The sequence below is a fragment of the Hirundo rustica genome, chromosome 6 (genome assembly GCF_015227805.2).
Source record: "Hirundo rustica isolate bHirRus1 chromosome 6, bHirRus1.pri.v3, whole genome shotgun sequence".
NCBI lineage: Eukaryota > Metazoa > Chordata > Aves > Passeriformes > Hirundinidae > Hirundo > Hirundo rustica.
The window spans coordinates 39,412,391-39,431,912 of record NC_053455.1 but is presented as its reverse complement, the minus strand read 5'-3'; the positions used below and the strand labels follow the sequence as shown (position 1 = coordinate 39,431,912).

Genomic DNA, 19,522 nt, shown 5'->3' with positions numbered 1-19,522 from the left:
AAGTTTGACTGCAGATAGTCCCTGGTAACCTGCTGTAATTCACCCTGCTCTGAACAGGGGAATGATCTAGAGTATCTCAGATGTCCCTTCCACTCTCAGTCTTCAGTGATTCTCTGAATTGACTGAGGACACAGGAACAGTGAAATGATGTTGGGGTTCAGTGTAGAGAATAGAGTTTGTTGTAGTTCTGTTAAACACTGTGTTTTCAGGAGTAGGTGCAGCTGCTCCTGGTTGTACGTATTGGCATTGTCCGCTAATTCTATTGTAAAACCTTACGATGGTTGTTACTGCTGAGGACTTCTGGCTCTTTCAAGGTTTGTCTGAGAGAGCAGATGTTACTGGAGTAACATACAGCATGTTACATGGAGTTACTTTGTTACTAACTTTCCAGGGGTTTATATTTCTGTTGTGCCAAGAGTCTCATTTTGTGTTCCCTTTGGTAAATGGAAGCTGAAAACCTCTCAGTTGCCTGCTTATGTAGCAGAAGTTTCCGTGGAAAGACTTGGTCTGGATCAGTGGCTGTACATTGTGAGATTAGAACGAGCACAACTCTTCTGGTCAGAGTGAGTGCAGGCCACTTCACAGGAGATGCTTGATGAGGTATGAGGCAACAGGGGATTCTTGACTAGTATCTGGAAGTGATATTGCAGTGAGGTTAGCAGTAGCTGTAAAGATCTGCATTTACTCAAGTGTGCCAGACACTGTCTGTGACTGGCTCGATTTTGGGAATTGTGGAGACCGTTTGCTGTGTGTTGTCCTTGATTATGCTGCTTTGTGAGAGAAGTTAGAGCAATGTGTACAACTGTCTTCCATAGATAAAGCTGTATTAAAAGGTTAAAAGGCCCCAAACACAGAGCCTTGAAATGCTTGTTACACTTTTAGTGTAATAAGCGTAAGTGTATATACATAGTGTATCCAGGAGAAATGGTGGTGTAATTGCAGTATCTTACCAGCACTTCATAAGCTTTCGTATGCATTTGTGGAAGACTGTTCAAATGGGAACAATGGTACTCAAAACTCTTGAATTAAGCTGGAGCAAGGGGAAGATTTTGGACAGATAAAGAGGCAGTTTTATGGAATGACTGGGCCAGAGGCAAGATGTATGTCAAACAAACCCGCTGTTAAGCTCTCTTAATTACTGTTGACCTTTCAAAGAACCAGGTGTTTGGGATCTGGGGTCAATCCACTTCTGACTGTAGATATTAAAATATGTAATGTGAAAGTGGCAGTTGAAATCTATTTACTTGGAGGGCTGATCTTTGCTACAGTTGCTTTATTCCCACTGGTAATCCAAGCAGTGATACCATTGTGACAGTATTATTACAGTCCTGAGTGAGATGAGGTACTTTGGGACCAGTAATGTGTGTCCCATTTGCCATTTCTGAAGTCTTCGTTTGGGCAATGTAGTGACTCTGCAAATGGCTTTGGGGAGCTGCGCGTGAGCCGGTGGAGCGTGAATTCCTGTCATGGTGCTGTAGCTCTACAACCTCACCTCAGCAGGCAATATCAGGGAGCATGAAACTACCGTTGTCTTTTTATATGGTCTTATTAACATCATTCCAGGTGATGTTCAAATCCACGTGCAACTCTTTGTGTCCACAGTTCAGAAGGACTCAATATAGCTGAAGGAAGAATCAGCTGAAGAAAACTTCAGCTATAGCATGACATAAGCTTAATGTACATAGCTAATCAAAGAAGTAGTAGGTAGTTGTTGTTACTTGATTGGTCTAGATATATCTGTGGGGAAAGATTTCTGATAGAGCACTCTATTTAATACAATAGACAAAAGGCATAGAAGGATGCAGAACCTGGTATCAGAACAATTTAGCTTGGAAAAAAAAAAAGACAGATACTTGAGTAGTGGTGTTGGGAGTTCTTTTATTTCTTGAAATCCTGCCACATAAAGTTCACCACTTTTACCCTGAGGTAACTGATTGCCGAAACAGGTTTTGTTTCCAGTAACATGGGGTGTTTAAAGTAGCAAAATTACTGCCTAGTTTCAAAGGAAAATGTATGACCATAGTACTGGTCTCAAAGTTCCTGGTACATGTGCAGGAGTTTTCAGAGGGTGTCTTCAGTGGTCCCATTGCTGGAGAGGTTCTTCCTGCCGTTTGAATCGTTTCACAATCTATGGTCTGTTCCAGTGCTGCAAGATGGAAGCAAGCATTGCATCTGAGAAAGCTTTTATAATGTGTTTTCTGATGCAAACTGTCCCAGTAAGCCTTTCTCTGAATTGGTGGCTGTGAATCTAAAGCTGCCTTTGAGATTTAGAAAGGCATTGGAGAGAGGTGATCATGTTCTTAAAAGTGAAGGGTGCAGGCTGATTCCTTTTGTGTGCATTGTTAAAGAGATGAATTTCTAGATATCATTATATCAGAAAGGGGTAAGGCTTTGCAGAAGTGCTCATCTTTTGTGGGCGGTGAGGGCCCCTTGGGGACCTGTCTCTTTGTGGGTGGTAAAACTCACTTAGCCATAAAAGTATTTTCCCAGAGCTTGCTGCCTCCTTTTAAAAGGAAAAAAAAAAAAAAATTACCCACGCTCCAGAGCGCAGAGGGGAGGCAGGAGCTCGTGTGGTCTGCCGTGCAGAGGGATAGGAATCCTCAGTGGCCTGCCACATTTGGCTGTCATCTTTGAAGAGATTAGTCATGATTTTTCACTAGTGTGTTTTATGGGTCGGGTGGAGAGGGGAACCCAACACCACAAAGCAAACCCTAAGCCAGATTTGCTATGACCAGTATAGAATATCTTTATGGACATTTTTATAGCCACCTTGCCATAAGGATGGAGGATGTTCCTGCTATGGCAACATAGTTGTGTTTTGAATAATGGATCTGGCAAGAATGCCATGTGCTGATCTCCTGGTCCCTTTTGCACGTGGATAGGATTGTACCACTGGATGTTCTATTTGTAATTAAACATTAATGTTTCAATCTGTTAACACTTAATGCATACAAGTCAAAGGTTGTGTTAGCTGCTAGATTCTGCAGCAGTGGTTTTTCCTCCACATAGTATTGTTACTCAGCTGGTACTGTTGGTTTTATGCTTCTGGTCTGCTGGATTTCCTTGATTGTGGGGGAAGGTGTATGGGAAGATCTTGGCAGGATTAGTGACATCTTGCTTGCTTCCTCAGAGTTACTTTTGACTTGTGGGTTTATCTTACCTGGGTATTTTACCTCAACATGAGCCACTGTAAGTTGCCCTCTTTGTGGAGCCTGGGGGAGTTTTAGCAAATGCCTGTGGCAAGGGCAGAGCCTAGGAAATAAATTTATACTTCAGACTTTTTCTCAAAACATAAGGCTGGATTTGTCAGTGCTTTAGGGTTGTTGAAAATGTGGAAGGTGTTAAGTGTCTTGCTTGAGGCAGGGAAGTTCTTGAAGAAAACTGAGCAGAGAAGCCAAACAGCATTTGTGCAGTAGCAAACACAGGCTCTAAGTTAGAATGAGAGAACTAGGTAAGTTCATATTTGCTTTTTAACTCATTACCTCAGAACTCAAAAATAAATGCAGACAGCAGGAGATATTACACACTAGAAAACATAAACAGGATCCAGAGGCAGAGGTGTACCTCATACGTGTCCCTCCATTCCTTTTTTAATTTTTTTTTTTTTAATTTTTTTTAAATTCGTGCACCCACCACCTCTGGAGTGAGGCTGAAGTGGGAGCGGTGTCCAGTGCCTGCAGGAGCTCAGAGCTGGTTTTGAACTAAGCAAGAGCTGCAAGTTAGTTCTACTGAAGGAAGCTGTGTTTTGCTTTCCTGAGCAGTAGGTTGACACGCTCTCCTGTTGAGCTCAGTGTGGGCTGTAATCCAGAAGCCCTGGCAGGGAGGAGTTGTTATGTTTCTGAGTGTTCAAAATCAGCGAGAGCTGTGAGCCAGCCTCTGCGAATATAACAGCTCTGGACTCTGAGTTCCCTCATATCCTGGCTTCTGGGTTCACTCTCGCTGCTCTGGGAGCCAGAATCATGTCTCTTCCTCTTGCTTCAAGCATTGCCTGAAACAAGGTACAATTTCAGCTGTATCAATATGCTTCAACCCACCAGGTTTTGCAGCGGTAGTTGGGAAGGAGTAGGTAGGTGTGGCTTATGGCCCATTAGATAACTTCAGCGCTGGCAGCAGAGGGTGGAGGAAGTTGTAACGATGGTCATAATTGCTTGGTTGTCTCTTTCAGCATCTTTGGGGTTGGTTAGGGTGGTAGTGGTAGGTAGAAGCCATTCGCAGAAGGCGAGGGAGGAGCAAAGAATCAAAAATGTTAGTACCTTTGCTAAGAAAGAGTTAATGGGAAGAGTTAGACTACTGATCTTGAGTTTTGACCAGCAAGGGGATCACTAGAAGTAGAGCAGGTTTGGTAGTAGTTGAGATGGAAGATATGCTGGAAAGGAAAAAGAGCAGTGCCTACCAGGAGTTCATATACAGTTTGAGAGCTAGAGATGTGAAGGACAATACATTTCCTGTTCTTATCCTGGGCATCCAAACTGTGATCCAGAGTCACTGAGGAATTTAGAAATGCAAGAACTTAATGCATAACTGTATTGGGAGAAGGAGGAGAAGAGCATGCACATGTTTACTGACAAATGGCAAGGGATAGAAATTGATACAGAAGGGGGAAAAGTCATAGGAGCCGGTGGAGTGCTTAGAAGCGCTGGGAACATGCTTGTGTCTGTTACGGGAAGAATTGCAGGAGGGAAAGGGAAGGTTGGAAAGGTAGAGGAAGTAATGTCGCTCGGTAATTTTCTCAGAAGCAGCTGAGATTTTGCGCAGAGACAAATGGAAGCTGGAGGAGGGGAGGGTTTGAGGAATGAGTCAAAGGTAGCTGGGATTGCAGGCGTGGGTTTCAGTTAAGCTGGAGAAACACTTTGTCTTCTTTCAAACAATTGTTCGTATTAGCATTCATGGTGTGGGCATGCATGCACCCATCCATGTGATGTCTCCTGGTGTGCTGCACACAGAAGCTGTTTGAGGATCTGCCTTTTGGTTCACCACAGACCAACTGAGCCAGGCCTCAAGGCTTCTCTGAGGCACCAGAGCAGAGAAGTGCAGTGGAGGGAATCGGTCTGGTGGCAGCTTTCATTAGTGTTGTCTTGCAATAGATGGTGGAACGGGTACTGCACAGGTGGGTCAGGCTCAAAATCTGGTGTTGGGAGAAGGAGGCAAATACCCAACATTTACATATACATCCTCCACAACCCCATTAGGAAGATGCTGGAAAGTGTAAAGGAAACCCAAAAGTACTTTGCCATAGTGGAAGAAAAAGAAGGCACAGGAGAAATAAGGCTGAGGGGAGACAAATAGCTAACAGTGCTTATGAGCTAGAAATCATAGCAAGATGAAATAAAAGAGAAGGTAAGTCTGATGATGGTAAATCCAGCTGATGGTAAATGCTGGAAGACATTAAGTTGTGACAGAGAGGGTCTCAGTAATAAAGTTTAGAGAAAGATCACATAGGCCAAATGCAGTGAACAGATTTGCAAAGATTTTGAAAAATAAGGTGAGAAAGCATTTTGCTGAGGTCTTTATTGGATTTTGTATGTGGAAGGCATGTGAGTTATACAAGGGGAGTGTGTTTCGATATTTTCCTGGCCCAGCTTGGCTGATGAGGTTCCATGGAAGAACCCTCATTCATGGATACCTGCGTGTCTGTTGACACAAGAAGCAGTGAAAACAGAAGGCAAAGGCCTGTCTTAACTTCTCTGCTTGCAAAGAAGCTAGCTATAAGTGGATACTGGTCTCCTGATCACTCCTGTGCTTTTAGTGATCTACTGCCTGACTTCTGCTGTCCTATCACTTGTGAGGCCTAATAAATTGCAATTTGGAACTAATTTTACACTGAATCCTAATGAGAGGCTGGCTTAGAGTGTTCATCATCTTCTAGAAGGTACCACTGCTGGTTCTTTGTTCTGGTAGGAGCTGGACTTCTGACTGCTGCTTTGAGGGTGAGATCCTGGAACGTTTCACCACAGTTCCTTTTTAGTTTGTGACCCCTACCCTCCAGTAAAGGATGGCTTGCTCCAAATCTTGATTGTGTATAATTGAAAATTTTACTGTAAACCAGTAAATTGTGATTGCCCTATTTTCATCATATGAAATTTCCCTCAACTTTTGCTTGTAAATGCTGTATGGAATAGCTGTGGAGGTTGTTTTGTACAGCAGCTTCTTGGGCAGGTCCCTACTTAGGACCCTCTGGAAGCATTATGAGCTAATTCAAGATGGATTAAGGTCAAGTCTGCTCTAAAAAATAAATTAAACTCATTTAAGTATGGAGTGCAAGACCTGCATGCTGAGTATCTAGAAGTACTTCTGCTGCCTTAGTTTTTCTGGATGTGGCTTTGAGTTTGACTTTTAACACGTCTTTAAAATAATGGGATAGAGCGATAGCCTCCTTTCATCTTGGAGTCAGTTTTGTAATTGCAGAGGGTTGGACCTGTCTGCGATGAGCTGAGCTGTGGCACCCATTCAGAGAAGTCACTGCAAGGTCATGAGTTTGGCCAAACTTCTTGGTGGAGTCCTGACTTCTGGGAGCCCTGACACTGCATCCAAATGTTGCATGGTTCTTTTCATGTTGTTGCATGTGGTCTGTCAAGGTGTGGACTAACATGCTGTGTCAGTCCTGCTCTGCATACTCTGGGATCTGGGTCACCCCTTGAGCTTGAATCTCTGCACTGCCTCCAAACAGAGATCCCTGTGTGCTTGCTGGGGTGCAGCAACCTGCTTTGTGCCTTAAACCTAGTGGCAATATGGAATGAGTTTTGTTTCCATTGCTGTCATCTAGATCATGCCAAACCACCCTCAAAGCTTCTTCAATGACAGAGTGTTTAGAACATTGTGATAGTGAAGTGCTTTATTTGCTGTAGGTTTCTTTTACTTTGTTCTCTTTCAGTTGAAGTTATGTGGTCTCCCCATTACATTCTTCCAGTCTGGGCTTCTTTCTTTCCAGTTCACCATGCTTTAAATTTAAACTGCTTTCACATGAGTTAAACTACTGTTAGATTTTGTGTTTTCTCAGCTTGCTCATTTTCTGCTTGCTTTCGGCTGTGTGTCTGTTCACTGCTTTACCCAGAAAACAGCACATTTATCTGCTTACTTTCTGGTTCCTGTCCTGCCTCCTCTTTTTCTTGCTCTTTGGATTGGAGATACCTTTTGACGTGTCCTGCTCACAGGACATTATTCCTGTGAAAATCCACCACTGAGGGTGTTTAGTTAGTGCTCTGTATTTTGCTGGTAGCTCAGTCTGTGTCACTAAGCTGACACAGCATTTTCATTACAAGTTTGGGTGCACAGGGCTGGTGCTGTAATACAGCAGTCCTGAAATACATTTAGGGATAGTAATAGCTTTTGCAGGTCTTCCATTCACTGGCAAGTACAAGCCTTTGAATACGTTTTTGTGCTTGGCACTTTTATTAATACTGTGTCCTGCTATTTCCACAATGAAAAGTGGCTCCATTGTGGAAACTTGTTGTACTGATACACAGTTAAATCTGCAGAATTCAAACCCTTCCAGGGAACATACTGCCTCTTGGATTTGTGAAAGTTTGTATTTTTGCAATGTGGTGGTTGATAAGGCATGCAGGTGCTCTACAAGGATATTGCTGAGGTTTTTTCTCCACTGCAGATGGGTGTTTTGGCATAAGACATGCACATTTCAAGTTGTGCTAAGCACACATTCTTGCAGTAAGAGCTGCAGAGGCGGTAGCAGGAATTTGGCTTGCTGATTTGTTTGGATTAATAGTGTTTCATGTAGTTAAAATGCACACTCACAATGGAAAAGGCTTTTCTGTGTAAAGCAGTTTGACTTGTTATTTTTGTGTCTATTCTACATCTGACTGTTGGTGTAGCTATATTGGTTAAATGGGAGTGCTGTTACAACATTATTTGAGCCTCTTAGGAAGGGGAATTACTTCGTGTGAACTAAAACTGTGGCCACACTAACGAGCTATGGAGTTGATGATGGAGTATAACCTGCGTGGAATATGGGCTAGAGTTGGCAATAGTCTTGGCACATAGTCTCAATAACAAGAAATTGCAAGACCTCTGAATTATCTAAAACTGTATACAACAGTTTTGGCGACATTGGATTAGACTGATCTGTGTTAGCATTTGTTAGGTGAGTGAACTGCAGTAGACCTCCTAGACAGTGTGGTGTGGCAGCTGTGGAGGATACAAGCATTAGCCTTGGGCGGTAAGGATATTCTGGTTAGCTTACAACAACCCTCTGAAGCAGTTTTTTGTTGCTGCAGTGGACATATTCCTCTGAATGCAGACACTGCTAAGCTGGAAAGGTGACCTCTTCAATGGCTGTTGGCAGCAAAAATGCCTTTATACCATACTGATTCAGTATATCCGTGCCTCTGTTACTGGCTGGGGCACTGCTAATGGAAAGGCCAGCTGTGTGGGTGTGCCAGTGGGACCTTACAAAGTTTGTCTTTGGTAAGAGAGCTGGTGTTGGGATATAGACAGGTAAATGACCCTTAAAAGACAGACATTTAGCTTTTTTTCTTTGAAAGCAGCAGTATTTGAGGACTGCCCACCCTGAGACAGGTCACACAATTAAGCTCAGTTGTGCTCTTTTGCTGGGTGGGCCATTTAGGCTGGAGAGGGTAAGTCTGGGAAGGCAAGTCCCTATTCCTGGTATAGCTGCTTGTGGAAGCTTGTCCTTGTGCTCTTCAGAAATGTGACAGTGAGACGGGAGCTCCGGAAACTGGAGTATTTAGGAGTCTGGTGCCTGCTCACAGCTGCTTGGTGGAAAGATGCCCCCTTTGTCTAGTCTCTGCAAGACTCTCCATCTGTGGCAATTAGGATTAGCAGGCACATTTCATGCTCTGAAAAGTCAGAAAAGGAAAGAAGAAGGAGTTTTACAAAAGGAAATGCCTGCCAGGCATAGATTCCACTCTGGTTTTGTGCAGAGAATAAACACAGATGTGAAGATTAAAAAGCGGACTTCCAAAAGCATTTAATGACAGGCTTGGTAATGGTGTAAGGGACTTAGTGATGGGAGAGAGCAGAGGCATGACGAGTTGCAGAGTAAGCAGAGGGAGGAACCCTAGACACACAGAGCACACATTAACTATTGAGACCTTCCTAGTTCACATTACCAGGGATTTCGATGATTTCTGGCAGGAGAGATGCGGCATTTTGGTTTGGAGAGTCACCTGCTGTTCCTGGAAATTCACAGGGAAGCAGGGCTCTGAACATGCCTGCATGTGTGGGATCAGAGGTGAAGGAAGTGAATACACATTTCTGTAGAGACTGCAGAGTTCAGTTCTCCTCTGCCTTTCCATCTATCATCGTGTCTTGGACTCATTCGCTACTCCCCCACCCTCCATTAATTTGCAAAACCCTTTTTCCTTTGCAGAATCAGTTGCTGGGGAGCAGATTTCAAATGTATTATCTTACTGGTTTGTTTTTGTAGATTGATATGGACCTCCAGATGCAGAAATGGCTGTAACCCAAATTATTGTTTCTCCTCACACTGACAAGATAAAGATTGTCTTCATTTCCCTAGTATTTTCCAGTTAGTAGATTTCAGACTCCCATTCCTGGGCAGTAGCTTGATGGCTCTTACAGCTGATTTTGTAAGTATCAGAGAATTTTGTAATAGAAATTATGAAGAAAGTGTAAATCCCTTTCTCCAAGCATTTACTCATTGTTTTATGTTAGGGGTTCTTAAATGCATACAGACAAATCGTATAAAAGGCTGCAAGTATGCAGAAAAGGTCAAACCAAAACATTAGTTAAACAAAATGCAGATTGGAATATATTTTTAGTGCTTGAATATTTTCCCTAAAAGGCCATACTGAAGGAAACATGTTTTACTGCCTGAATCATATGGTAGTGTGAGGCATGCTTTTAACACATGCCGCTATCGCATGGAAATAGAGAAGGGATCTCAAAACAAGTTTAACAGCTCTAGCAGTTTGCTGATAAGAAGGCTCCTATCAGACTTTGACTACTCTTCCCAGCAAGGGGCCTAAATGAGAAAAGAGCGAGCTTGTTTGACCACCCACTTCTCAAACAGATTGCAAATTGTTTCAGCCAAGGGTAACAGGTGTTTCTTTTATATCCATAACCTTTTCCTGCTAAACTCTTTCAATGATGCTGTATCTCAGTTAGGAGAAAAATTTATTTTGACTTGTCTAGACCCATGACTTTTTTTTTTTTTTTTTTTTTTTTTTTTTTTTTTTTTTTTTTTTTTTTTTCTTTTTTTACCCAAGGGCTTCATGGAGCACCTGCATTTCTTTACAAGCCATTCCAGTAGTGTATCCAGCATCAGAATTCCAGGAGTTTCATGACTGTCCCTAAAGAAGTAGCGCTTTGCTTCTTTAAATGCGTATGCATGCATGCTGTTGCACAGTGTAAAGCAATAGTGTAGGGGAGCTTTCCCAGGGAACTTCCCATCCACTGCAACTAAAAGCATCATAAATGACTAATGAGAACACAAACAGCTGAAGCTAAACAGTCCTTGTTCATGAGGGTTTTCTTATAAAGAAGAAAGTAGCATTTAACAGCCTCATTTGAGTTGTACAGATGTAAGAGCATCACTAAGACTTAGAGCTCTGCTTCTTTTGCAAGTAGGATTTTCAGTTCTCTGGTGAATTGTACTTACTACCCTGCAAGAATGAGCTTTCAAACTGTGCATAAGCTAAATAATTATGTATCATTAACCACACACAACTGTTACTTTCTGTTCAGTTGCCAAAATCAAGCTCTCTCTTGTCTCATTCATCCCTTCTCCTTTATAGCAGTTGTTGATCAGTTGCTCTCAACTCATCCCTTAAGTAACGTGTGAGTAAGATACTCTGGCCTGCCCATGGTTTAGATGGTATTCCTCTCTGTTTTGTTGTGGGGTGTTTTTGGTTGGTTGGTTGGTTTTCTTTTTTTTTTTTTCTTTTATGGCATAAGAGATTATGAATCTTACAGATATAAGGTAGTATGCAGATACTTTTTAAATCGGTCTTTTATTGTAGCAGTGCTGTACTTGAGGTGCTGCCTGATGGAGATTTGGAAGGTATAAAGAAGGAATTCTGTGTATTCCTCACAGTTTGTTTGTTTGGGGTTTTTTCTGTTCAGCAGTGCATATCTGCTATTGGATGGTTGGAGGAAGTTCTTATCAACAGGCTACGATTTGTTGCTACCATAAGCTGAGAGGGTTGATGTAGCTACAGCAAGGAAATGAAACTGCTTAACTGTTCTTAATTGGTCACCCTGAGTAGGACAAGACCTTCCTAAACAGAGACATTTGCTTGCTCCAATGTGTATATGCAAAGGCTGTAATTAGATAATTTATTTTTATAATTTATTTTTCTCAGGGTACATGATTTTCCTCATCCTCTATTCTGTGCAAATATTGGCTCAACTTTTGCTCAGGAAACTCTCTGTGCTGTTACATATCTGATTTTCCAGCTCTCATGTGTAGCAGGGTGACATGAGCAGGGGAATCTCTATAGTGAACAGCAACAGAGTGTGAATTCTCTTAAGGAGAATTGCCAGCTCGCTTGATGAGATGCAAACAATACACATAAGAGGGGATGCATTTGAAAAGGATCTTAATGTCTTCTAGTTTCCCTGAGGGAAAACTGGACTCTACCATCAAAGACAAATGCTTACCAGACACATTAATCTATTAATTGTGAGATGATCAGACAAAGAAATAAAATATGGGAAGGCAAGATATCAGGGAGCCATCATGACTCTATTGGAGGTGGAGGCTTTTGGCTCGGCATCTGTTCTTTTATTGTTTGTGCTTGTTGCAAATTAACTGATTTTCTTTTGAGGTCTAAAACCTGTGGCTGAAAAATTCCCTTTCCTATATGATGTTTGCATTGTTCTCAATGTAAGTGGACCCCTTGGGCACTTGACTGGCTCCTATTAGGATGGTCACATTCACTCACCTACAGCTGAGCCCTGCTCCAATTCCCATAGCTGATAGGTCTGTGGAACTCAGCATGCTAAGTATTGCCCCTTTTAAAAGGAAATTTTGCAGTGGGAATGAACATGAATGGGAAATTATATTTCTTCTTATTTTATACATCTGGAATAAAGAAAAAAGAATAGCCTTTTGAAGGTTCAGCCTTCAGAGAGCATAGACCTCTTAGAGGCTTTCTCATTTAATGTTGAATCTAAGATCCTTTCAGTGCTTAGCATAGGCTGAACTACTCTTAGTAGCATATTGTGCATCCATTCATGGAAATAATTTTGTCCATTTCCTATTTGCAGCTTGCTTGTACACTGAAAAACAAGCCAAAAAATGGTTGAAAATACCTGGTTGCTCTGCGTACTGTTCCTACAGCATTGGCCCAGTTTTAGATAGTTAGCTTGTCCACTTCAAAGGCTGTGTCTTCGAGGTAGCCTGGAACAGACATTTGCTGGGACTTGTCCAATTCACATTCAGAATTTAATACATTTTCTGTCATCAAAGGCAGTCCCCCAAACTAGGCTGTCCTATAAAAAACTTGAGGGTTGGAAATGTGTAAGAACCTGTTGCATCTCCACTAGACTTCAGTAATCATTTTGCCTGAATTCAAGTTGTTTCAGAACTGGTTGAGAGAATCTGGTGTATTCTTGCAGCAAAGAGTCTTATCCTTGGTTTGTCAAATAGCTGTTCCGTGTTTTGGGCTTCCTGGAGCCTGGATTGTAGTAAGTCTAGAACAAGTAAATGTAAAACCCATCAGTTCTGATAGATCCTTTCTGCAAGTATACATTAACCTCAGTATCAGCTACAGTTACAAATGGTTTCATAGAGAGGTAGTTACTTTTCAAAGGTACTCGTGCTTAGAGATGCAAGTACTAATCTAGGAGGAATTTTATACCAGTGCCTAATCACTCCCTCAAATTGAGTCACAAATTAGCTAAGGGGATTCTCCAGTTTCCTCAAGTTTATCTGTAAGCATCATAATAGATTTTTCTCTTATAATGAGGGGACCTGCCAGACACTAACAAATTAAGGCGAAAGGATCTAGCCTAGAAAAAGATTTGAACTCTGGTTTCTGTTAAATACATGGAAAAGTAATTCCCATGCTATGAAGATGTTCCATATTCCCAAAAGGTGTACCCCAAAGCCTGTGTAGCTCTAGAGTATTGGTTGCTCTTCTGAGAGTTTGATAGCAGTAGTCTGAAGTTAGCCTGCTTTTCACTGAGGGAGTGCTGGAGTGCCAAGGGAACTGGTTTTGCACCCCTTTTTTCTCTTTCAGTCTAAACTCAGACATTGGCTTGCATGGCTTGATTCATAAATGAGCAATAGTTGACTGGCAAAGGTTCATTTCTCCATATGCCAAGATATGTTGGATCCTCTGAAGAGATTGAGACTGATGGATAAATATCTGTCACATGTAGGTGGTCTATAAGAAAAGATTTGAGGATTTTTTTATTTAAGTCTTTGTTAATACTTTCTTCCCCCCCTCCCCCCACTCTTTAAACTCTTTTGTCATGTGCTGAGTGGGGGTGGATGGAGTTCAGGGTGGTGGAGGGAAAAAGGGGGGCTGCTGAAAGCATTTATCTTCATTTCTGCCATCATCCAGTGTTTATTACGCAGTGATAGACAGACGCAGGAAAGCTGCCAATCAAACCTACGTTCACTGCATTTCAATTGGCCCTAGCATTTTGAAATCTACATCTTCTCTGCAGAAGAAGGTCGTTCTGTTTGTGAGGATGACAAGCCCGAGACCCTTGGGTACCCACTGCAGTCACTTGTGGTCCCATCGAACAGTGGAAGACCCTGGAATCAGGACTGTCGAGTGTTTGGTGAGAACAGCTGCTCGTAAGAGCTGATCTGTTGCTCCTCAAATTTAAGAAGCTGAAGTGTGTTGTTTGCCTCCAAGTTACATATACTATAACTTGACAAGCAGCAGCATCTTCTGCTCTCATCCAGACTGAAATCTTGACTGGGCAACGCCAGCTTGAGAATGAGTTCTCATGCTGCATGGTGAACAAAAGCTCTGTAGTGAGGATTTTATCTTTCCTAAGTCTTCCAACCGTGGTCTAAAATGTTTTCCATAAACCAAAAAGGACAATACAGGTTAGGATAGCATATTTCTGTGCTAGGGGTATTTTTCTCCCTTAATTCATTGTCTGAAATGTTTACATGCTTTTAATCATATTTGCTGTAGGACAGTGCATGCGTGCATGTGGGAGGCATCTGGCAGGACTTGTGATACAAATGTTATTCCACTTTGTTATATGTATATAGATATAATTTAATAATTGCACTCCTCAATTACATAATTAGCATAAGTAGAGATAATTACTTAATAAAAGATCTAGATCATGGATTTCTGATTAGTGTTAGTTATGCTGGTTTGAAGCCTTTGAGAAATGGACTAAATTTTTCTGAGCACGCCCCTTTCACTCTAAGAACTGTGTTGCCTGTGTTCCAATCTCTTTGACAAAGGTGCCTGTTACCTGAAGCGTTAGCATTACTCGACAGCTTGTGCTGGCTCTGAAATTTGCGTGGGGCTGTCCTGTAGATGGGGCAGTACTGCTTTTTTCCATTGTTAATTTCTCTGCATATGATGTGACTGCCTTTGGAGGTGAAGACGATGCGAGGTTTAAATGAACACCATAACTAAGCTGAAGGCTACAGGGAAAGGCATGCAAAGATGAGAAATTTTACAGAAAAAAAAAAAAAAATCTTATTTGCTTGCCAGCTGCTTTTTATGGTACTTCAAGCGGTAGGTGCAGCAGTCGTATGAGCCAGATGAACTTACTGTTTGTGGAGCAGTTAGTGATTTTGCTAAGCTTCTCTGATGTAGAGGGAGAGCGTGATTGTTCTCTTAAGGTGTGTTCCTCTCCACTTTATATTATTACTTGTTACACCTATGAAGGTTGTTCTCATTGCAAAACAGATTGTGTGACTTTTTAACGGTCACCTGTGATAAGATCAATATTCTAGAATTATGTGCCCTCAGTAGAACTGTTGCCTGTCTTGACAGAGTGTTTTCCTTGCCTGACAGTCCTATAAGGCAGCTGCTGCTTGGCTGGTGATGTTAGTTCCTGTTTCCCTGCAGGAAGACCCACTGCTTCACATTGGCAGAGCACCTCTTTGTCTCTTCCCTTCTTAAGGGCTGAAGGCAAGACAGCAGAAGATCTGCCTTTGTGTACCAAATCCAGGCTTGCAATGAGAAAACTTTTAAAGATGAAGCAACATAAAATTTTATTGTTCTTCTACTTCTGGTTGCAAAGTGTAATTTCATTAATTCATTGCATTTCCTTTCTCCACTGCATATCTTCTGTTCAGAGGAGCTCCTTGTTTTGAGGGATGTAGAGAACAAGGCCTTGGGCATATGTTTTAGCATGGAGATGTTTTTAATTCTGCTCTCCAAGTGACCCATGCACATCTGACAGAGGCAGGTTCAGAGACAGAGCAGATGTACAATGGACATTGGTTGATTGCTGGAGGCCTGACAGACCTGAGTGCACAGTGTAAAGCTGTCTACTCAGAAGTCTTGTTCTTGGTATATTTATTTATCAGCACCAGTCTAGAAATTGCTTACTTGCTTTGCCCTGCTCACCTTGTTCTTTGCTTCGCTGAGAAAGCAAAAAGCCTGTTGGTGTGTTTGTGTGTTCAGGCATTCTTTCTTTTCCCGTGCCTGAGTGGTCTTTTGGGATTTGATAAGAAAACTAACTATCTAGCCACCCTACTCTCTCCACCTACCTCCAATTTAACTTACTAGCAGTTAGCAAGCTCTTAACTCTGTGCAGGTGTCTGACAGAGTTGTCAAAGTGATGGCTCTTCTATTATTGCTGCTGTGGCAGCAAAGTCCTGAGCCAACCCTTCTGGGAGAGTGAAGGCACTGATTTGGCTGTGTACTTCCCACTGGAGACAGTGCAGAGATGCCAAATCCAGACTGTGTGGACACTGGAGGCTTTGCTTTTAGTCATTTGTTCTTGGGAGTGATCTTGCTTTGCTCTCTTATCAAATTCTATCATGCTGAATTTCCATGGTTGCCAGGATGTGTGTGTAATACATGAGCTGCCTGTCAGTGAAGGCCTTAGAGACTGCAAATGGCATGAGATTTTTGACTGTAGTACTATGGATGAACTGTCTCTTGTCTCCATTTGCCTCCCTGGGAATCCCATTTAATGCATCTCAGCTTTCTCAATTGTGTGCTGACTCGAGTAACCAGTGGCTGTTCCTTTGTGCTGGGAAAAATTAGTTCTTTATGATAGTTTCTGAAGAATTGTGCTTAGCCTTCTGATTTTGGGCTGCTGCCCAAATCCTTGGGCAGTTAGCAGGGGTCATGGTGTGTGCCTGGAGTCAGAGTAGCCCTTGCATGCTGTAGGCTGGGCCACACAAAGCAGCAAAGGGCCAGCTCCTAGATCTTCCAGGCTGGTATTTTACTGCAGCTCTTACTATGTGACAAATGCTGTTAAGCAACCTGTAACTTCTGAGTCAAGTTTACAGTAGGAGCAGTGATTATACCCACAAATGTGTGTTATTTGCCAGGGCAATGCTTTTCCTCAGTTTGTATTCTGATCTGCCTTCATAGCTGTGCTAGACAATTTTGGGACTGTGAAAGTACGGCTTCACTACTGTTGATAAGTAGAATGCATTTCCACCAAATGAATTGATTAGGATTTCTGCCTTGTGTTTCTTGGCAAGTCTTATCTCTTATCAGCTTTATTTTCTTCCAGAAATGTGTTGCAGGGAGATGCTTTCCTGTTAATTTCCTGTGCTCTGTGGCTTATTGAGGACATGCTGCCATTTCTGTAAATAAGATTTCTTTAAGAATCTAGAGTTTTGAGTATTGGATTTTGAATGGTTTTCTATGGTTTTGTCTCCCCGGCTTTTTTTCTGGTCATTCTTGTAGAGGTTAAATTGCTAATTATTTCCCCCTTTTTTGTAGGTGCTGTGATTGGGGATGGACAGTCAGCTGTGGCCAGCAACATTGCCAACACCACCTACCGGCTCCAGTGGTGGGACTTCACTAAGTTTGATCTGCCTGAAATCAGCAATGGTGAGTTGGAAAAGACGCCAGTACCTCACTTCGAGTCTGTGCTAACCAGAGCTGGGTTAAGCTCTAGGCTCTTTCAAATCCAGCTGTGTGTTGCAGGTCTTGTCATGTTGCATTGGGAACTGTAAAATTCTTAGTCTTTTGAGGAAGCTGACTAAAAGCTTGAAGAGGTGTTCCCACTCTATCTACCTTGTCTACTCTTGCAATCAGCAAATCCATGTGTAAATAGTGCTTGTTTTTTGTGAACCTTTTCATGGGCATATACCAACCATTCTCTTAGAATTCTGTACTCAATGTCTTAATTCTCTTACTAATAAGTTTCTAAAGAAATATTGTCTTTATTAAATTAGCACCTGACAATGAAATGTGCCTGATTTCTCTAAGTTAATGACATTAGTGTGTGCTAAAGTGCTCCAATACATTTTGGAAATCAGGACCATGGTCTGTTGCTTACCATGGTGTTTCAAGCCCAGGGAAGTAGATACACCTTCTAGTCATTTGCAAAAGCAGTGATTTGTCCTGTTTCTCAGGCAAAAGCTATTTCTGAATCAGGAATCTGAGCAATACTGCTGATTTCATTTATTTCCTCTTTCATTTTGTGAAAATTAGACCATAGTTTCACATGTGTTCTGTGCCATAAGCTAGCTCTCACATTGGAAAAGACTTCCTTATGCAGGCACAAGTATGTTTGATACTTGTGGTCAGCTGATCAAAGAATGACATTTTCAGGGCTAAAACTAACTTGATGAGAAATGTTATTTTTAACCCGGAATGCTATCCTGATATAGCTTGTTGCACAGCTGCAGAAATGTTTGTGGCAACCTGGGATGAATATAGGAGATGGATATTCATGAATGTTTCTATGTGCAAATGATTTTTAGCTTAGGCCATCTCTGTGCATATGTGAAACTCACTGCTTGATTTCTCAGCAAAAGCAGATTGGGTTCTACTTTAAGGGACTGACTTTTTTTAGGGAGAGCAGGGATTCTGTTTTCAGAAAGACTTGTGCTTTCACAGGTAGTCACTAAAATGAATTGGGAAGAACTCTCACAGTCCCACCTCCGTGTGTTCTGCATTTCCAGAAATTGCATATCTGACAATAGATGTCTCTGTGGGGTAGTGTCCTGCTGCTTAAAGAGCCCACAAAAGGAGAACGTATGGCGACACTGCAGTAGGAGAAGTGCAGAGAATCGAAATCACAGAATCAAAGAGCAGTTTTGTCTGGGATGGAGTTTCAAACATTATCTTGTTCACCTCCCCTTCTATGAACAGAAACATCTTCCACTAGATCAGGTTGCTCAAAGCTCCATCCAGGCTGGCTGTCGTGATTTAGCCCTATGCAGCCACTTGCTCACTTCCTTCCTGGCCCTTCAGGATAGGGAGGACAAGCAGAAAAATGTAAAACTCAAGGGTTGGACTAAAAACAGTTTAATAATTGAAATAAAGTTAATAATAACAATAGCAATAGTAGTGATGAAAATAGGGGGTGAGGAGGGGTGAGAGGAGAGAATGGGGAAGTGGGGCAGGGAATAAAACCCAAGAAACACAAGTGATGCACAACTCACCACCCACTGACCAGTGCCCATGCCATTCCCAGACAGCTATTGGCCCCTTCAGGCAAACTCCCCCAATTTATACACTGGGCACGACGTTCTGTGGTGTGGAAGATCCCTTTGAACAGTTTGGATCACCCATCCAAACTATATTCCCTCCCAGCTGCTTGCAAGGATAGGTGCTTAAAGCAAAGTTTTGCCACATGGTGGCAATAGTTTTGGAGGTCCTGCCAGACTCTGGAACAGAATAAAGATAAAGTCAGATGGGGAAGCAACTTAAATTCTTTGGGTCTTCTCTGGGAGTTGTAGAGTGGTTCAAGAGTGCTTCAGCTGCTCATAGCTTATTTTTTTGCCTCATCTGGCTGCTGAGGAGAAGGCTGTTAATTAAAAAAAACCAAAAAAACCAACAAAACAACATAAGATGTGTGTTTATAATTTATAAAATCCTGTAGAAATTAGGAACCATCTGCTGCTCAATACATCAGTGTTTCAATCTTCTCCCTTTCACTTACCAGGATGCTTTTATTCTGAAAAAGCTTCCAATTAGGTGGAAATTGGGTATGGTTTCTCTTGTCATTGTGCCCTTCTTGTGGGCCTCATTCCAGCTACAAGTCCCATCCCCAGCCCTTCCAACTCCCCATGCTATGCTTCATAGTACTTGGCTTGTCCATTTTGTCTTACGACCGTTTGGAAATGTTCATTTTTACTCTTCCTCTCTATGCCGAGCCCAATCCTGGCATTTCTAGTCTGTTACCCTTCTCTCCTTCTGCCAGGGTGTAGTAGGGGCGTATGAAGATGCAGCAGCTGTGCTTACACCAAACCAGGCAGTTGCCAAGCTTGCCTAGGCACAGAACAAAGGCAAGCTGCAAGTTTGCCAAGGCACGCTTGGTGATAGTAGAGCGTGGTGCTAACAGCATCAGTGTGGTGCCTTCAATCCCCACATGGGCAGTGCTCTTAAGAGTTGGGGCTTGATGATCCTTGTGGGTCCCTTCCAACTCAGGATGTTCGTGATTCTCATATTCTCAAGTGAGT

The 19,522-nt window shown here is 42.2% G+C and overlaps 1 protein-coding gene across 8 annotated transcripts in view; it reads left to right on the top strand.

Annotated features, from left to right (window-relative positions):
* Positions 1-19,522, top strand: part of AMBRA1 (autophagy and beclin 1 regulator 1) — a 125,814-nt gene that overhangs the window by 59,801 nt on the left and 46,491 nt on the right. For all 8 annotated transcript variants that reach the window (XM_040067362.1, XM_040067359.1, XM_058421025.1 and 5 more), the window contains one exon: positions 16,830-16,940. In XM_040067362.1, the coding sequence (XP_039923296.1) occupies positions 16,830-16,940 (111 nt within the window). The remainder of the gene's footprint in view (positions 1-16,829; positions 16,941-19,522) is intronic.